This window comes from Helianthus annuus, chromosome 15, assembly GCF_002127325.2.
Source record: "Helianthus annuus cultivar XRQ/B chromosome 15, HanXRQr2.0-SUNRISE, whole genome shotgun sequence".
In the NCBI taxonomy this organism is placed as follows: Eukaryota; Viridiplantae; Streptophyta; class Magnoliopsida; order Asterales; family Asteraceae; genus Helianthus; species Helianthus annuus.
The window spans coordinates 105598555-105617543 of record NC_035447.2 but is presented as its reverse complement, the minus strand read 5'-3'; the positions used below and the strand labels follow the sequence as shown (position 1 = coordinate 105617543).

The 18989-nt window shown below is 37.3% G+C and overlaps 1 protein-coding gene across 2 annotated transcripts; it reads right to left on the bottom strand.

The window, feature by feature from the left end:
- Window positions 1-1995: 1995 nt before the first annotated feature.
- On the bottom strand, window positions 1996-11239 carry LOC110912088 (protein BONZAI 3). Of its 2 annotated transcripts, none has more exons than XM_022156756.2 (15): window positions 10863-11239; window positions 6971-7018; window positions 6618-6766; window positions 6472-6520; window positions 5443-5499; window positions 5177-5353; window positions 4953-5087; window positions 4809-4870; window positions 4575-4674; window positions 4278-4392; window positions 4136-4212; window positions 3557-3859; window positions 3359-3472; window positions 2953-3049; window positions 1996-2424 (listed from the first exon to the last, which is right to left on the bottom strand). In XM_022156756.2, the coding sequence occupies exons 1-15, from the start codon at window positions 11070-11072 to the stop codon at window positions 2285-2287; spliced, it is 1833 nt and encodes a 610-aa protein (XP_022012448.1). In that variant the 5' UTR covers window positions 11073-11239; the 3' UTR covers window positions 1996-2284. The 2 variants fall into 2 exon arrangements, with proteins under 2 accessions (XP_022012448.1, XP_022012447.1); XM_022156755.2 differs by lacking the exon at window positions 10863-11239 and adding an exon at window positions 7797-8197.
- Between the last annotated feature and the right edge of the window lie 7750 nt (window positions 11240-18989).

The window sequence follows — 18989 nt, the reverse complement described above, 5'->3', positions numbered from 1 at the left end:
ATTGGGCCAATAGGGAAGTACCAGGCAGATGCCTGGCACTATCTCCCTTGTCGCCTCTTTCCTCCAATCAATGAGAAGCACTATTACCGCCGACCCTTACTTTTGTTGTATTTAGGAAATATATATAAAAGTTGGACAAAAAAAGGGTTTTGACTCATCTCAACCCCACTTGACCTCTTTTGACACATTACCGAACGTGTCTCACTAGCCCATTCTGTCACCTCAACCTAAGTTCGCGTGTTTTGTAAAATTTGTATAGATGGAGGGAGATCAAGTAATGATGGAAGGAGATCAATGGTTCAGGCTCTATTGGAAAAGTTATCGGATCAATTCTTGACTTATATGAGACGTAAAGATATTAAGCCACTCGGTACTGATGCACCCTAGGCTACTCTTTCACCGGATCCTTGTGATTAGTCGAGTGTGTACTAGAAAGCTTTAACTAGCACTTTTTAGTAGGCTTGATTTTAATTGACTTCAATGGTTTTTATAAAAAATTGTGTGTTGGTGTGAACTTTTGTATATGCGTTTGGCACTCGTATCAGTAAATACCTTCTTTAAAGCGTAAAAACGTGTCGCATGCATATAACTAAGAGAAGTATTTGAATAGGATTAGTATGCTTATTTTAGCATAAATAGATGGTTATGGCCTATGTATTCTGTAGAGTCAAGTTTTATAATAAACAGAAAGGGTCGTTCTTGGTTGAGACTTGAGAGCAAATTTTGTGTACGTATTCTTGGGCCTGATTGCCAACACTATAATCCTACCTATAGCTAGCTATCCTACCTATAGCTAGCTACTAGTAGGATCTGAGTAGGGTGGGATGTAGGCAAACCTTTATCCTATCCCAAAGGATAAAGAGGGTGCTTCCAGTGAAACCCCTAGCTCCAAAGCCACATTCGGCCATAAGCGTCTAATGAATCATTAATAGGCACATAACTATTCTAAAGGCAACTAGAAAACATAGGTCCTTGAATTATTCATTTTAAAGCTACGATGCAATAAAGAAAGCAATAACACACAAGCAAGCGTTATGATGGGGAACACGTGTTGCGGTGGCAAATAACGGTGGGGCGTTCGTTCTTGAAAGTGGATGGTTTTAAAAGCGAACTTTAAAAACATAGTTTCACGAAGATATCAAACCCAGATTTGTTATGTGATATAACTTTATTGAACTTTGAAAACGATGGAGGTGTTTGGCTTTGAAAGTGGATGGCTGTTGGAATATTTTCAAGCGACATTAGAACCATCTCGTCGAACTTTACAACATGATATTTTAGGTTTTCACTTTTGGATTTTTAGCTAGTATTATAATTCTCCTATAAATCATTGTGTATATATGTGTACGCTCGGGGGGCAAAAGTGAAATTACACTAACTTTAAACGTTATTTTACTAACTTTGTGAAAATAGCGTCAAAGCGACGGCGACAGACGGCTAATCATCCATCATATGGTGGCGTTAATAGTTGAAAGACACGGGGTACATGCAACAATCGGTCTTTGTCCCGATTGTTGAGTGTTATGTACCTTAGGTCCAAGGTTTGATGCGAAACTACTATCGAGCCGGAGGTCTCACTGGAGGACTCATCGGAAGTAGTCTCTCTATTCCTACAGGGTAGATGTAAGGTTGTCTACATCTTACCCTTCTCAAACCCTACTTTAGTTTTGCTATTGGTGGAATTTAGTAGGTATGATGTTAATGATGTTTAAATCATTATGTTTTTATTTGTTATTGTGATAATGTTTAAATCATTGTATCTTTTTATTTGTTATTGTGTTTTTTTTAATAATGTCATTGTGTCTTTTTTCCGACTATCCATCCTCGTTACTAAGTTGTAAGTATTCATACAACCTTCTAAAATGTTTGATTAAAGAAATGAAATTATCATTAATAACTTTATTTTCTTTTTTATCCATTAACAGATTAACTTATTTATAAAATAAATATAATCTAACAACTCGTTTGTAGCCTTAAACCCAAACACTAAAATCATAATATACACAGTCCATTGACATAGATTTTCATATATCATATCACAATTCATTTAATTATCTGGAACAAACAATAGGTTACTCATTTCAATCATCGAGATCACACATTATACCCCAGGATTTCACGTCTTAAGATTTTTTTTTAATAATTCTAGTGCCAACCACGTCGTAAATCGTCATAAAGTTCACACCCATCCAATTTTTTTGTAAAAACCATAAAAAAGGGGTTAGGGCTTTCTAGTGCGCATTCGACTAATAACAAGGAGAGTCGAGGCTAGTGATACCAAGATTCAAGTGATTAAAGGAGCTGATGGAATAGGAGTCTGGCGTACATCAATACCGAGTGGTTTGACATCTCTACTTCTCATATAAGTCAAGAATTGACCCGGTAACTCTTCCAATAGAGCCTGCACCATTGATCTCTCTCCATCTACACAAGGGTAATAAAACGCGTAAATTTAGGTTAACCAAGCTTTACCGGTGAACATGCACACAATCTGTTTGCAAAACTAGAGTGGAGCACACAAACCAAATTATTCCCAAATTATTTCATGTTTGTAAAACTAGAGTGTATCATAGTTGTTAATAGCGAATAGCGACATATATGCTATATAGCGAAGATACATAGCGGGCGGCTATTTTATAAATAGCGATACACTAGAAAAAAAATTAATTTACCTAAAATCCAGCTATTTTATAGCTATATTTAATTGCTATTTATATTAAAAAAATGTCGCTATTCTCGCTATCCATCGCTACAACCCTAATAGCAACACTATACCTATACGCTACGTAGCGCGCTATAGCGATCGATACGATCACTATTGACAACTATGAACGGTATAAACGGTTGCATGACTTAAAGAATACAGTTCCGGTGACTTTCAACTCGTTTGATAGTTGATACCTTTGACATAAACACGGAAATCTGTGTACAAATTACTTTATAGTTACTTACGCTGTACATCACGCACGGGAACAAACTGAACATTATCTCGAGTAGCTATTCGTCCCGTTGAGCTCTCCAAACGTGGTCCGGTATCAGCATCCAAAATCTGTTAGATGGTATCGTTAGGGTTGTAAATCACATACAGTGACGTTTGGAGGAAAAAGTAACTAAAAGACGACAATATTCAAGTGGCTTGACAATTTGTTTACATCCATGGTTGTTGCTAGTATTTTTGCTACATAATCATATCTGTCAACTTAGTAGTGCATAAAAAATACAAAAGTAATTCGGTTCTTTTTGTAATATGTAGAAGTGGTAAAATGTGCAAGATTTCTTATACATAACTAGTGTAAAATATGATAGCAACAATTATTTTATCTCATAACTCTCAAAACAAGGTTTGCGTGACTTTTACCTCCATCTGTTTAAAATCAGCATTACCGACTCCAACGATTAAAATCGAAAGGGGCAGATCAGAGGCTCTGACGATTGCGTCTTTAGTTTCTTGGAGATCAGTAAGAACTCCATCCTAAAAAGATAAGATATTATTTTATATATTTTAGAAAAATAAAATGAGTATTGAGTATATATAATTGTTTTACTACATGTTTACCGTTATGATTAGCAAGATAAAGTACTTGGTGGGATTAGTTGAGAGGGATTGAGCAGCTATTTCCGCAGCTTGGTTGACTACTTGACCAAATAAAGTGGGCCCATGAAGAGAAACAGTATGCAATGCATTCTTATAAGCATCCATTATGCCTTGTACTCCTTCAACCTCGAAACTACCAGCATTTCCACTGAGATTGAAACAATGAGATACAGAGCCATCGTATAGTTTCCCACCAAAACCCCAAGCAGGAAACCGTTTATCATAATCATAAAACTGTATCACTTCCCCAACCTCCATGATAGCCTGGAATCAGAAAAATACATATATCTAACTATTAATAAAAGATTCAAATTAATGCCCCATGGTTCCAAACTAGATTTTTTTTTTATGTTTAACCTGTGTAGTACACGGATTTATAAGCTAGTAAGCTAATAAATAGGCATTCTCTAATTCCACTATGTAACATAAAAACACCATACAGAGTTCCAAATTCAAAAGTAATGGGGTCAAAATTACCAACTCTATACAAAAGGATTTTAAGTCGGTATTTATAAACTAGTGAAAAAAAGACCACCTAACCTGCTGATATGCATTTAAGCGGCCAGAGTAGTCAATGTAATGCAATGATGTCGGGCTTCGAGGATCACCATTCGAAGCTGTGAAGAATAAGAAACCATTAGTAGATATCGCATTTTAGCGTAATTAATTAAAGCACACTTGCCTGTAAAATCAACAGCAACCATAAAGTTGAGTTCAAACCCACTAGAAATATAATCAAGAAAACTATACAACTCCTTCTCTTCATATCCCTCCACATAAAGTTTACCCTTGAGAACCTATATAAAATGTAAACATAAGAAATCTTCACACATGATCTAGACACATTTTTTGTGGTTATAATGCTTCATTTTTGCAAGGTACATTATTTTATCATATAATACTTTAAGAGAACTGCAGGAGTGTAACACTGCTAAGTAACCCTTTGAAAATTGTATTACGACAAATAAACATAATTTACCTTCTCATTATCTTTGTGACGAGAAGATGGAATGACAAAATTTGCACCTACTTTTGCTTTGTAAAGATTTTCCATACCTTGAATTGACGTTTGTAGTTTACTGTAAATAATAAAAGCTTTCACAATTATTCCTTATAATTTCAGATCTAGTTAAGCTTTCACAATTATTTCCTTATAACTATAAAGAGATGTGTCATTTATGCAACTACAGTAAAATAACAATAAAAATATTACCCAATGAGTGTGTGGTTGCCATTGCTATTGAAGTCAAAACACTCTATAACTAGAGGGTTATCCTGTAAAAAAAGAATAAAATATACGGCATCATATAGGGATGATTTTCAGCAAATATAAAAGAATAAAACTAGCCAACTTCACCTTGCTCACGTATTGCTGCGTATTTATACACAACGGCTTCCATACAGGGTCCAAATTGTTGTTCACTACTTCGGTCTTGCAAATTGGAATTGGACTTCCAGTTTCAACGACCCTAGAGATTCTTAAAAACGGATCCTAAAGAGGTAAAAAATAATAGAATTGAAAACAGATTCTAATGATCAAATTGACCATGGCTTTATTACACTTTCAGTTAGAGTAATTACACTTTTAGAGAATCGATCCTTATTATCCAAGTTTGAACATCGAAGTCTCATCTCAACGGCCATTTTGGAAGCAATGGTTTCCTCAGCACGAATGGTTATTGAACCCAGATTTCCGACATCATGCCCGTTTCTACCGCGAAGTTTGAGGGTCATACTTCGGCTTCGTTGAGTCATGATCTGCCAAATGTCAGATGAACTGGAATCAGCTTAGATCATAATTAAACATGATTCAAAACATAAAACGATTGAACTACAAGTAAACTTACCTCTGACAAAACACAGTTAGCTTCACCAACATAATCTTGCTCTTTTAGATCCAGCATCTGTGCAATACATACATAATTAAACATGATTTAAAACATAAAAAGACTGAACAACTTTGAGGAACACATATAGGGGTGTTCAAAAAGCTTGCAGCTCGCGGCTCGCTCGAAAAAAGCTCGGTTGTAAAGAGCCGAGCTCGAGCTGGGCCTGGCTCGGCTCGTGAGCTCACGAGCCGGCTCGAATTATTTTATTTTATATAGATTGATTTTAATTTTAAACGTTTATAAATAAAAAAATATGTGGGATGGAGTTGAAGTGTTAACATTTTAAATTTAATTAGTCAATAACATATAAAATATGGGAAAATAAACAAAAAACATACATATAATACTTCTAATATGCCTTTCGGTCTTTATATATTAGAAATATAAAAAAAATACATAAAGATATATGTGTATTTTTTTTTGCTTTTATGTTATTGATATTTGTATAAAAATAAAAATAATTAAAAAAATTAACGAGCCGGCTCGATTTGGCTCGGACATTTTACGAGCCAAGCTCGAGCTCGACTTTACAGCTCGATAAAATAAATGACCCGAGCGGCGCTGGCTCTTTTGAGTTCGAGCCCGAGCTCAACCTGGCTCAGCTCGATTACAGCCCTAAACACATACGGTAATCACCCAAACAAAAAAATCCAAGTTGGAAAAATGTGTGGTTCAGGTAGGTTGGGCAATGGGTGAAAACAAGTAATATGGATAGAATTGGTTAGACGCGAAATTATTGAACTTTTTATAAATTATCAGTGTGTAAAATATGAATGCAAAAGTTATATTCTTTTGAAAGTACTCCGGTTTTTGCAAATGATTTATGAGTTTTTAAGCACTAATATATAATTTGAGACGCCTTCGACCTTAAGAACTATTTGACAAGTTAAGAGGTAAAAATAACACGAATCGACACATTTATAAGTACATGGGATAACAATGCCACCCCTAATAAAACGACTAAGAGTTAAAAGAAGTTTTATAAACCTTCGTTGACAAATTATGATACTTTGTATCCACATCATACACCTTGAAGCTGAAAATGAACACGGACACATGCAGATAGTTTACTAAATATCCAACAGTGTTGTACCAAATGATATAAACAACTAAGAAACTAGCGGGATGCTTACACCAATGGCTGAACAATCTCAAAGTGAAATACAACACTGATTTTCTGAATCCAGATAGGATTCAAGCTGTTCATGATCACTTCAGTGCGACCAACTTCCTCGAGAATTCCTTTTTTGTTCTTGGCATATACAACTGCCATAGGGTCGCTCTACATTTAAGAAAAAGCTTAATGTCAAACATATTCTTAGGTTTGTAGAATTGCAAAACAAACAACAGGAGAAGATGTTAATACGTAAAGTATACATCAAAAAAAATTGATAAAGAATACTTAAAAGAGATTAAGAGAAGTGGAAGACAGAGAAAAAGGCTTAACATGAAAAGAATACTTAAAAATAAGATCTAGTTGAAGTACCTTGGACATGATGTCAAGATCACGTAATTTTGAAGCTGATAAAGATAGCTGCAATTTCATTAACAAGGAGTCAGTCACATAACATAGTAACAACAAAATACAGAGCAAGAAGAATATGATAATTGTGTTTGCCATCATGTTATGTTGACTTGCATGTATGGAAACTAAAGTCAGGTTGACCTTTGACTTCTAATCTACTTCGATGAATGATTAACCTCTTCCTAGTAACGGAAACACAATAAAGGAACCAAGAAACTAACTCAATAAAGGCGCCTACAAGTCTTAAAAGAAGTTGAGTAATAGAATGTACCATAAAACATTGTTTAATATATCAAAAGCAAAAGTAAAACGTAAAAGAAAGAGGTGCGCCTTGCGTATGGTCAAGCTGCCACAGGCGCACCACATACGATTTTAGGGATCATGATTGTAATTTGATGTCAAATCACATAAGGAGCTATCCTAACATGCCCATTGCACACAACAAAAACCAACCTTACACCGTATAATCCCTCAACTCCAAAACCATATCCAGAAATAAGAGTCAAATAAAAACATACATAGCGAAATAACACCTCATATAGAGAGACACATGCGAGCGGTAACACCCATTGCACACATATCTACAAAATTAACTATAGAAATTGACTAATTATCCTAATCTCCTTCTCCAATTCACAACCCAATTGGTCCAAACACTCCCTTGAATAGTTGAATACGCTTCTAGGTTATCGAAATTGAAATTCTAATTTCAAGAGGTTAGAACAAACTGATCGCTAAGATTCAAACAATGCCCCCCAAACTAGACGTTGAATAAAATAATAGATACCTCGATGACAGTGTAGAGGGGTTGAAGGCCTTTGGACCGATAAAACACATCAACAGCCTCATCTGGTGGCTTACTAGATGAATGCGTAACAACAACGTTGCTGTTGTTGTTGGTGGTGGTACTCGGACCCTTTTGATGTTGTAGGTTATGCCCACCACCGGCCCCCACCCCTACGGCCTCTTTTCCTCCTTTAACATCCGAAAAACACCCTCCCATTGATCAACCGATTCTGATGAATACGATTCTATTTCAACTGACGGATCAACCGATTATATCCAATGAGTCTTTATCAATCACAATATATACTTCGTAAGGTAATGAACAATGAATGTTTTTGCGCGTTCTTTTACACGTAGCTTTCGATGAAACTGAGGTATATAATTTCTTAAGATTTTATTTGATTACGTTTCCTTGTATATATCCCAATTGTAAATCGTCGTAATGTTAAAGGTTTTAAATTGTTTTTAAACTGTTGTGATTATCTTTAAATACAAGATTATATTTGATTTATCCTTAAACTGTTGTGATATTATGATTTATCCTCAATTGTAACCTTATATGTGCCAATGAGTTTGTGGTGGAGGTGTTGGGGAAAGACTTGGTGTTCCTTGAGACCCAGGTTCAACTCCCACTCTTCCCATTATTTTCTACGGGGTGAAGGGCGAATACGGGCGGCGCCGGTTCATTTTGGATGGGAGGCGAGGTTTTACCGATTATTCCACTGTCGTGCCTTCGGGCGGGTGGAGGTCAGGTTTCCGCGCATTTGGGAGAGCCAAGGGGCTGGCGGCAGTCGAGTAGTCGACCTTAGCCACAGCGCCCAATGTCATGGTAGTTGGCACGTTGTTCCTTGCCATTCAAAAAAAAATTGTAACCTTGATATGTAGAACCTATGCAACTTGTTACAACAACTTTAAAATAATAACTTTTTTTTATTATGGCCAACAGTTTAAGTCTTTCTGTGACTACCACCAACTTCTTGGTGAGATGGAAAAGTCTCACTGGTTTATTTGTGGGCTCGATCCATCTTTTAAAACCTTCTCTACCGCTCATTTGGTTGTTCAACCCCTACCAAATTTTGGTGAGCTTATTAGAATTAGAACTTAAAATGTCCGTTTTTAAATGACTGGGGCAAAACCGTTAAAATGACCAAACTAGAGGGAGCAAAACGGAAGTTAACTATAGAACTTATGTATCTTCGGTTGCCCACCAAATTTTGATGCTTTTAGTTCAGCCACTCATATATTATCCGGTTGGACAACACCCACCTAACTGTTGGACACCACGCAACCTTAGAATATGCTGTTTACCCCTAACTATTAAAACTTATGTATATTCGGTTATTGGTGGTTCCCTTATTTACGTGATTCCTCGACTCATAAACTAGCTCCCCGCAGTATTGTGTTGTATTATTATCGGCTATAACACTAAATATAAAGAAAGCTATCAGTGCTTGGAACGAGCTACTTCCTGAATTTATAGAACTCGACATGCTCAGTTTGATGAAATAACGTCTACATTCTCTGGGGCAACATCTCCTATTAATCTGGCTACGTTATTGTAAAGTGACTGATATCAGATGACAGTGTATATGTTGTACGTTTTGAATATGAAAACAAAAAGATCCTAATCAAGCTATAACAAACAAAAAGCACCTAGTATTTTCTATATTACATCCCAGAAACCACCAAACGCCATCATGTTATGGTGACTTGCAGGTATGGAAACCAAAGTCAGGTTGACAGTTGACTTATAATCTACTAAACAAATGATGTTACCGAAATATTCTCTAACATAGCATAAAAGGTCCAATGATTTAAACTCCGCCTAGTAATGTACAAACAGTGATATTTCATTTCGGTCACCGTAGTTCAGAACCTTGTAACTTAAAAGCAGTTGAGTAATAGAATATACTATATAACAAAATAAAACAACAGAAGAAAACTTTGATAATGTCTAATAAGTGAATGGTAATAAGCAAATGGTCTGTGGAATGAAATAAACAGGCAAGTACGTTATGCTCTAGATAGGGATGGAAGTATAATAAAATTTAGGACAAATTCCACCAGTGAGTGTACGGAGCAAGCCTTGGAGCAACGCGACACCAACTCTGCATGCATAACTGAGCTTCAAGCTCTTCGGGCATCCCATAGCCCAAACACACACACGCCTCCTTCTCTGATTCGGGACTCCCAAAGCTGGAACACAACTTCTTCTCCAAACGCCCCCGCACCCAACGAATCCTTTGTCGCTCCTCACTTTCCTTCGTTTCCAATTTCATCCTTATTCCAATTATTTCCACAACAGTTCATATGTTGCCACCATAGCCATCCGCGCTGCTAAAATCGAATTAGTCAAACCGACCACCGCCACGACAGGTGTACTTGGCCCTCTGCGATGGTGCTTTGTTACACCTCAATGTCACCCGAAGAACCAAGTGGCGCATTCAGAATCCCAACTTGCGGACAAGGAGTCATAAGAGGGGGAGGGGTTGACGTATGCACATCCACACATGCTATCCAAAGCAACGTGGATTAGTAGTTAGTAGTACTATTGAATTACCTTTTGATGCGTCAATGTAATAGTTAGACGATAACTGTTTTAGTGGTATACGAGCTTTAGTAATTAGTAGCAGGGTAAGCCTATAAACAGGCAAGTATGTATGTTCTAGATAGCAATGAAAGTATGAAGTGATGAACTAATTTCCCAAATTGGTACACATCACCCTCACCTCACATACGCCTAATGAAAGGGGTGCAGCTTGCATATGCTTGTGGCACATAGGCAAACCAAATCACTCACTTCCCCTGCGACCGAAGAAAGAGGCACGCCTTGCGTATGCTCCCCCACACAGCTTAGTATCAACAGTTTTAGGGAGCTCTCTGATGTAAGGTTTTCAAGTGTGGAAAGAAACAATCATTATCATGAATTTCAAGTTATTACTGTCAAATCACATCCTAACACACCAATTGCAGACATATCTATAAAATTAACCTAACTATTTCCATTTCTACTGTTTAAACACATTAAATCAAACCGTAACCTAACTAACAACAGAAATTCAAATACCTCAATTCGAGTGTATAGCGGTTGAAGACCTTTGGACAGATAGAAGTGATCAACAGCCTCATCCGTTACCGCCGTACTGGATGAACTAACAACCACGTTGCTACTCAGACCTCTTTGATATTGTAGGTTATGACCACCACCGCCACCACCACCACCGTCACCGCCGACGGCCTCTTTTCCTCCGCTGACGTCGGAAAAACACCCTCCCATTCTGTACAATTCCGGTTCTGATCAATCGATTTGGTGAATATGCGAGTATGTATTTTGCAAAATCATATCTATATATACTGGGGATTGGGGTTAGCAAGTCCGTACAGGGGAATTTGTCAATGAGAAACTTATCCATATACGTTTTTTTATCCATAAACGTTTTTTTCTAGTCATCCAACTCATTTATCAAAACATAGAGTTAACTGACCGGATGTTCCATTTGTAATTTTAGTCCTCAAATTTTTTAAAATAGCATGTATGTTTATGTGGTTTACTCATTTGTTACTCACTTAATCTTTTGAGTGAATGTATGTTAGTTTGCTCAGTCAAGTTGATGTAAATTACTAAATTACCCTTACTATATACATAAAAATTTGATTAATTATTTAAGAGTAAATTACAAAAATCGTCCTTTATGTATGTTGCTTATTGCAAACTGTGTCCTTTGTCTTTAATAAGTACAAAAATCGTACTCGATGTTTACAAACCCTTGCACATTATGTCATTTGACCCTAACTCAGTTAATTTTCATAGTTAAGTCTGACCAATTGAACCCACATAGGGGTACTTTAGTCATTTTTACCTTAAATAAATATTAAAATAAATAATCATCTCCAACACCCACCCACCTGCCACCACACCCCACCATCCACCTGCCACCCTCTCCGTACTCTCTTCCGATGAGTCCTCACCACCTCCGGCAACCGTTCCCCCTAATTCTGTGTGGGTATGGGCTGGCCCATGTTACGCCGGTCAAATGGCCAAAGTATAAGATAGAGATAAACAAAAGGACCTGAGGATCGAAACAAAATGAGAATTATGAACCTTTTGAACACTATGTAGCAGCGAGTCTGACTGTAAATTTTCACATTGAAGAAACAAACCAGATACTTCATGATCCATCCTCCCTCTCTCCTAGTCTCCTACACGTCAATCATTGAAAGGGAATTAACTCTATTATTACAGTTCATAATCATCTAAAAACCAATACCTAATATAACTGAAACACGATTCAAAAGGTTAATTAGGGTAACAACAATTACACGATATCGTTGTTGTTACTACCCTGCAAACGCTCTGATTGTTTCACGACCGTTATCTAAAGCCAAACGTTAAAGAAACACATGTCGACAATGAACGAATCGAGACCTTTTTAGGGTTCCAGCGACTTAGCTAACCCGTGATATATCGCCCCATTTGTGACACCCCGCGAAAACATTTCATCATACTAGCTTGTCAGTGGTTACGCTCTAACTTTCGGGACGAAAGTTCTTAAAACTTGGGGATAATGTGACACTTCGGGTTTTCCTGAACAACTTTACTGTATTGTACGGATATGTTAATGAAAATCTGTGATTAATTATTATGTTCATTAAATGTTAACGTGTAACTATTGTGCGAAAAATAATTTAGTTAGGATATATATATATATATATATATATATATATATATATATATATATATGCACTTAATGAACGTTGAACCGAAACCCACGATTCTGACTCGAGACTACCCGGTCTCGACTCGGGATCTCCTTTTGCTGATAAGTGGGCTACACCCACATACGTGACCTGGCCCAACCATCGAGCCCACTCGAGACATAGGGTATGCGGCTAATGTGGGTATAAAACCCATGTAATCAGCCGACATTCTTTTTGTTTGGACATCAATCATTCTCTCATCATTTCCCCAAAACATTCCCTCACTCTACCTCTCTCTCTCTCCTTATCCATTCTCTCTCTAAAAACTCTAACACACAAACACCACCTCCCCCTCCTTTTGACGGCAACAATAAAACGGTAAAGGCAGCCGGTGATTTCATCTCTGGATGTCCTCTCCTACTATTCTTTGCATCCTCAATCCTTCCTTGATTTACCGGTTAGTGAACCATCACCATAAGATTTCATGATAAAAGTGTTTGCTTGTTGTGAATGTTTAGGTATGACAGAAGTGTCTACTTGTTTGATGATTAACAGTGTTTTTCCTTTTTGATAATATGCAAACAGTGTGGATGGTAATAATGTGCATTAGGGTTGTTTAATGAAGCTAATTTACGTTAGATAATGAAGGACAAATGTTGTTTTGATGATAGTATGCAAGGATGTTCATGATATATAGGTTATGTGTATACATGTTCCGAGAAATGTGTGTTAGTTGTTGGTGAACTGATGATATTCATAAGTTGTACACTGAATATGTATGATATGCTAATATGAATGTGTTTAGGATGAACCTGTTTATTAAATGTAAAAAACCCTAATGAAGAACAACTTGAATGATATGAAAATATTTGAAATATGTTGATTTGATCTGATTTGGTGATTATACGGTATGATAAAACATGTTAAGGAAATGTGATTGGATCGTACAAGTTGGATAAGGTTCTAGAAGGATCCCCACAGTGGTTGTGAGTTGAGAACATGTGGTTTTGACTCGAGACCACTCAGTGACAACTCGAAGCCAGACAAACGCACAACAGGGGACTCGAGACCGGGCAGGTTGCGATTCGAGATCTCCTGATCTCGACTCAAAGCCTAACTCGAGACCTCAGCGTTGCGACTCAAAAATGCACAACTCGAGACTATCTAGTTGCGACTCGAAACCCTATGGTTGCGACTCGAAACCGCTGTTTTCGAGTCGAGACCACGACGTTTCGACTGGACTGATTTACTTAGTTATTGGGCCGCATAATTTAAAGTGATGTTTTTGGACTGTGTGTTACTATTACTGTTTAACTGTTCATGTGTTAGACTAGGCCCAATAACTTATATGATGCTAGCATGACATGCATGCTATGTGTTAGATACGTGTAGGATATACGTGAATTATTTGTCCCCAAACCTGACCCATACTGGTAACCATGATAGGACATGGTTGACCAGCATACCTAACCAAGTAAAGTGTTTGCCAAGCAAATCGAGGTGATTTTACAACTTTTACTAAAAGCATGCGTTCCCGGTGGTTGGGAAACGGAACAAACAACGCTATCTCCTTGTGTGGGATACAAACAACGCTATCTCCTTGTGTGGGATACAAACAACGCTACCTCCTTGTGTGGGGTACAAACATACTTTTCTCCCCTTGTGTGGGACGCTCAATTAATTACTATTTATATTTGATGCAACAAGCAAGACTAAACGAAACTCTATCACGAAAGTCCCTACTCATGGTACCGATTAGTCGTCGGGGCCGGGCGAACGGGTTATTAGTTGGTAGCGCTATCTAAGTCTCACCAACCTCACCCCGTGCCTTTTGAGGACGGGCGTGAACTAATAGACTCAGGCAAAACCCGTCAATGATGATAGACATTGACAACGCGGGGCAAACAAACAGAGGTCGCAGAGTATTCGGTATAACGCAGTTTAGTAGCTTACATATGGGGTAGCTCCCCATGGCATGATATAAATGAGTGATTTAACTACTTAAACAAGTTTTTGGAATTAAAACTGGACAAACTCGTGAACTCGCCAACTTTATGTTGACACCCTACTGCATGCTTTGCAGGTACTCAGTGACTTTGGAGCTTGCAGCTTGGGGAAGTGTAGTGGACGTCTTAACCCGTGTTGGGTTCTTTAATAATTATGAACTATGAACTTGTGTTTAAACTATTTTACCTATGCTACCGCTACTTACTCAAACTGTTGTTTCGATCCTATGAACTTTTGGGCTTAAACTTTAATGGTCATTAATCGTATTATTGGTGAACTATATTACTATTATTTTAAATGTTCAATATAATTGGTGGCTGGATCCTGGTCAGTCACACGCCTCGCGGTAGTACCCTGCATGTGGATTTTGAGGGTGTGACACCATTACAAAAGGGCTAATTGGGCATTATACTAGAAGTGTTCATTTCTCTTCATGCTCATATAAAACCCACATGGGTGGTGTTGGGGGCATTATCAAACCAATTCACACCCCTATAATGCTCATTAGACCACCCGTAGTAGGGCAGTATTTGGGCGTGATTTGCCTCAAAAACGCCCCGAAAACGCATGTGCACTGCCCCTGGGGGCGTTTTTCTTCAAAAATTGGGTTAAGGCGTGCTAAATTGAACGCCGGATCAAGATTTTGTTGGCCAATCACAGGTATCCTTCTTTTTGTTTGGCCAATACTTTTTTTGATGGTTTTTTATTTAATTCTTTACACCCCTGTCCTACAATGCCCACATCCCCACTACACACATTTTAGAAAAACGTCCCATAATGCCCCATCGCTGACTGGACCGCCACATGACGGATAATGTCCAAAGGTCTTCCTTTACCGCTACACATGGTCTTACTCTTGGTCTAAGAAAACTTTTGGTGTAATTAATTTAAGGGTAAATTACTTTTTGAGTCCCTATATTTTAGGGGTTTTAACCACTTGAGTCCAAAATCAAAATGTTTAACGCCCTGAGTCCCTATAGCCACTTTTCTTAACCATTTGAGTCCAATTTTTTAACACCATCCACTTAGTCTATTAACTACGAGGGCATTTTAGTCATTTACATATAGAGTACAACTTTTTAATGCAAATAATATAATATACAAGTCTTTAATGCATACTGTTAGGAAACTTTATTTGTAAGTATTGAAGAAAATCATAATCAACTTGATCAATGAAGAAGACAACAGTCCTGAAGATCACAACAAGAAGAAGAAGATCGGATAGGACAACTGAAATGAACAGCATCTACTTCAAAGAATCACAAGTTGATCAAGAGCTGAAGAAGATTATCAGAGAATGTCATTTCTGATGGATCTGTGATGAAATATCATCAGTTTCTAACGATTCTGATCATCAGATTTTCTGATGATTTGTTCACCAGAATTTCTGATGAAGTGGTTTATCAGAAATTCTGATGAATACCCCACTTGTCTAAAAATCAGCTCTATCCTGCCACAATGGCCGAAGCAACTTGACTGTTGATGCATGGAATGTATGTTGACTACGTTTGCATTGAGTCTTAGGTCAAGATAAGTTAGATTAGAGCTTGGAAATCAAGATTAGGGATTAATGTATAGGTTTCGCTCATGTGTACAAATTAGTCTGAGGTTTCGCTTTTAGAGACCTTGAGGTTTCGCTTATATGGTTACTAGGGAGGTTTCGCTTATAGTGACACATGGGGTTTCGCTCATAAGGCATGTCCTATGAGCGAAATCAGCTGGCATATATATATCTGATGTGTGTCTTCATTTGTAACCTTTGGAGCGAAACCTGGTCATTAGCTTTGTAACGAAACTCTGTCAAAATCAATTCAGAAAGCATAAAAATAGAAGGAATTGAAAAGGAAAAGCTGTGTTACTTCATTTACATTGATTCCGCCTTTGTATTTGGAGATGAACTACCTTGACTGACATTTCAGGGTCATAGAACGGTCCAACATTGACATTATTAGATATCATGATTACAAAGGCAACTTGAACGTTGGATTCAATGAATATGTCAAATTGCTACTTTATGCAGGACTTATTGCATGAATAAACAAATGTTTATTCATGTACACAGCCTTCTATAAATAGAAGGCTCACCAAGCAGAAGACAATTGAGTTTGAAGCTTAGCATTTATACATACTACAAAAACTCCATTGCCCTCTTACCCACATAATTCAAGATTCATTTGTATTAGATAATAATCTTACAATCACCTTGTAAACTATTTTGTTTCAAAGTGATATAAACTTGATAATTCTGTAGGTCATGTTTCGGAAAGTCTTATTTCCATTTCCGCACATCTTTTTCACATCTACTGAAATCACTTGCCATATTACGTGAAAAGAAGTTTTTAAGCCCAAACTGGGTCCAACAATTGGTATCAGAGCATATTGAATAAACTATTTTCAAATGATCAATCGCTCATCTTCTTTTCTCTAAATATGGCCAGCTTTCAATCCTGGAATAATGCTTTTAATATTGGTTCTATGTCTAAACCTCCAACTCTGGTCAGAGAGGAATACCCCCAATAGAAAATCAGGATGGTCAATTTCCTAAATGGTCATGACCGAGCTCTGTTTCAATCCATTGAAAGGGGTCCACATATACCAATGACTGAAATACCAACTATTCCAGCAACTGACCAATCACCAGCAATCCATGCCTCTCGCGCTCCCAAAAGTGAAATAAACTGGAGCGCGGAAAACAAGGAACTGGTGGCTGGGGATGAAAGGGCAAAGTCACTTTTAATAATGGTCATCCCCAATGACATATTTTCATAGGTTGATGCATGTGCATCAGCTAAGGGAATATGGGATCAGTTGGAAAATCTTTATGAAGGAGGAGAAAGGATGAGAAGAAACAAGAGAACAAACAATGTTTCCTCATATGAGAGGTTTAAAAGTTTACCCAATGAAAGATTAAATGATACATATCAAAGATTTACAAAACTTTTAAACGAGCTAAAGAAATTTGGTATAACAAAGTCAAATGATGAAAGAAACATAAAATTTCTAGATGCTTTACCTAGAGAATGGAGAAGTCTAACAATGACTTTGTCCTCGACCTTAGAACTAGGAAATATGAGTCTTCATGACTTATATAGCATCTTGATCCCCAGAGAGGAAGAAATATTTGAAGAAACCATTCAAAGAGGGGGATCTTTAGCTCTTATCTCAAACTCACAAAGAACAACACCTACCAATGATCCACAACCATCAAACAACCAAAATCTTGAAATTTCTGATACATCATCAGATTTTTCAGCTTTTGTTGAAGCAATAGCACTGCTCACCAAAACATTCGAGCAGAGGTTGAGGGGAGGAGGCCAGAGATACCAGAGAAATGACAGGGGGAAGATGGATGGAAGATCTAAGGAAGAAGGTAGATCTAAGGATAAGGGGAAGGCTGAAGTTGTGTGTTATAAGTGCAAGCAAAGAGGCCACTATGCATCAGAATGCAAGACTAAGGGGCTGTTTGTTTTTGCTTAACATGTCTTCAAGAAGCTTATGTCTGCAGGCGGGCAGACATAAGGGCTTAAAGACCGTTTGTTTTTTAAAAAAAAGAAGATCTGCAAGGAGCTTTTATTAGCTTAAAAGAAAGCAAATGTCTCACCTCTTCACAAATATCAGATCTTCTTCACATATACGCTCCCAGACACAGACACGTCCCCAGACTCCACTTCTCCTCACGCTGCCACAAATCGCCGCCTCCCACCATCTTCTTTCACAGGTTCGTCTTATCATCTATCTAATCGTTTATTGTTCCGATTGTTTGCGGTTTTCTAGGGTTAGGGTTTCGGTTTGAATCATTTTCTAGGGTTAGGGTTTCGGTTTGAATCAATTTTGTACAGTACATACTTGTTTCCCTTATTTCTACATGTTCTGATTGTTGTTGTATGTTCACCATTCAAACAATACATGCTACATAAATGATTTTATTATAACAGTTAAGAAAACCTAGCTACATAAGCCGCTTCAAAAGAATGCTTGATTAGTTTTTACGGTTTGAAAATATGGAATATAGAAAAGTAATAAAGGGTTGAAGCTCTCAAATCTTAGAAGGTCAAAACAGGCTTACGTTACCCCCCTGAATTTACATTAGTTCTAATAGTCAAAATATTTTATTTTAATTTATGTCTAATATATATATATATATATATATATATTACAAAACATATATAATAAACTCTTACGGTTCGGTCCGGTTTTTTACGGTTGGTTTTTGGTAAGAACTGTAAACCAAACCGTTAGTCACGGTTTGAAACTGAACTATGAACACCCCTAGTTATGGCTGCGTTTTTTTTTTTTTGTAATTATGGCTGTGTTTTTTTGTAATTTATGGCTGCGTTTTTTTTTTTTTTTTTTTTGTAAATTATGGCTGCGTTTTTTATGGCTGCGATTGTAAGTTGTATGTGATTGAATTTTAGATGGAAACTAATGATGGTCGACAACAATGGACGCATGAGGCTATCAAATGCATGTTAGAAACATGTCTTGAAGA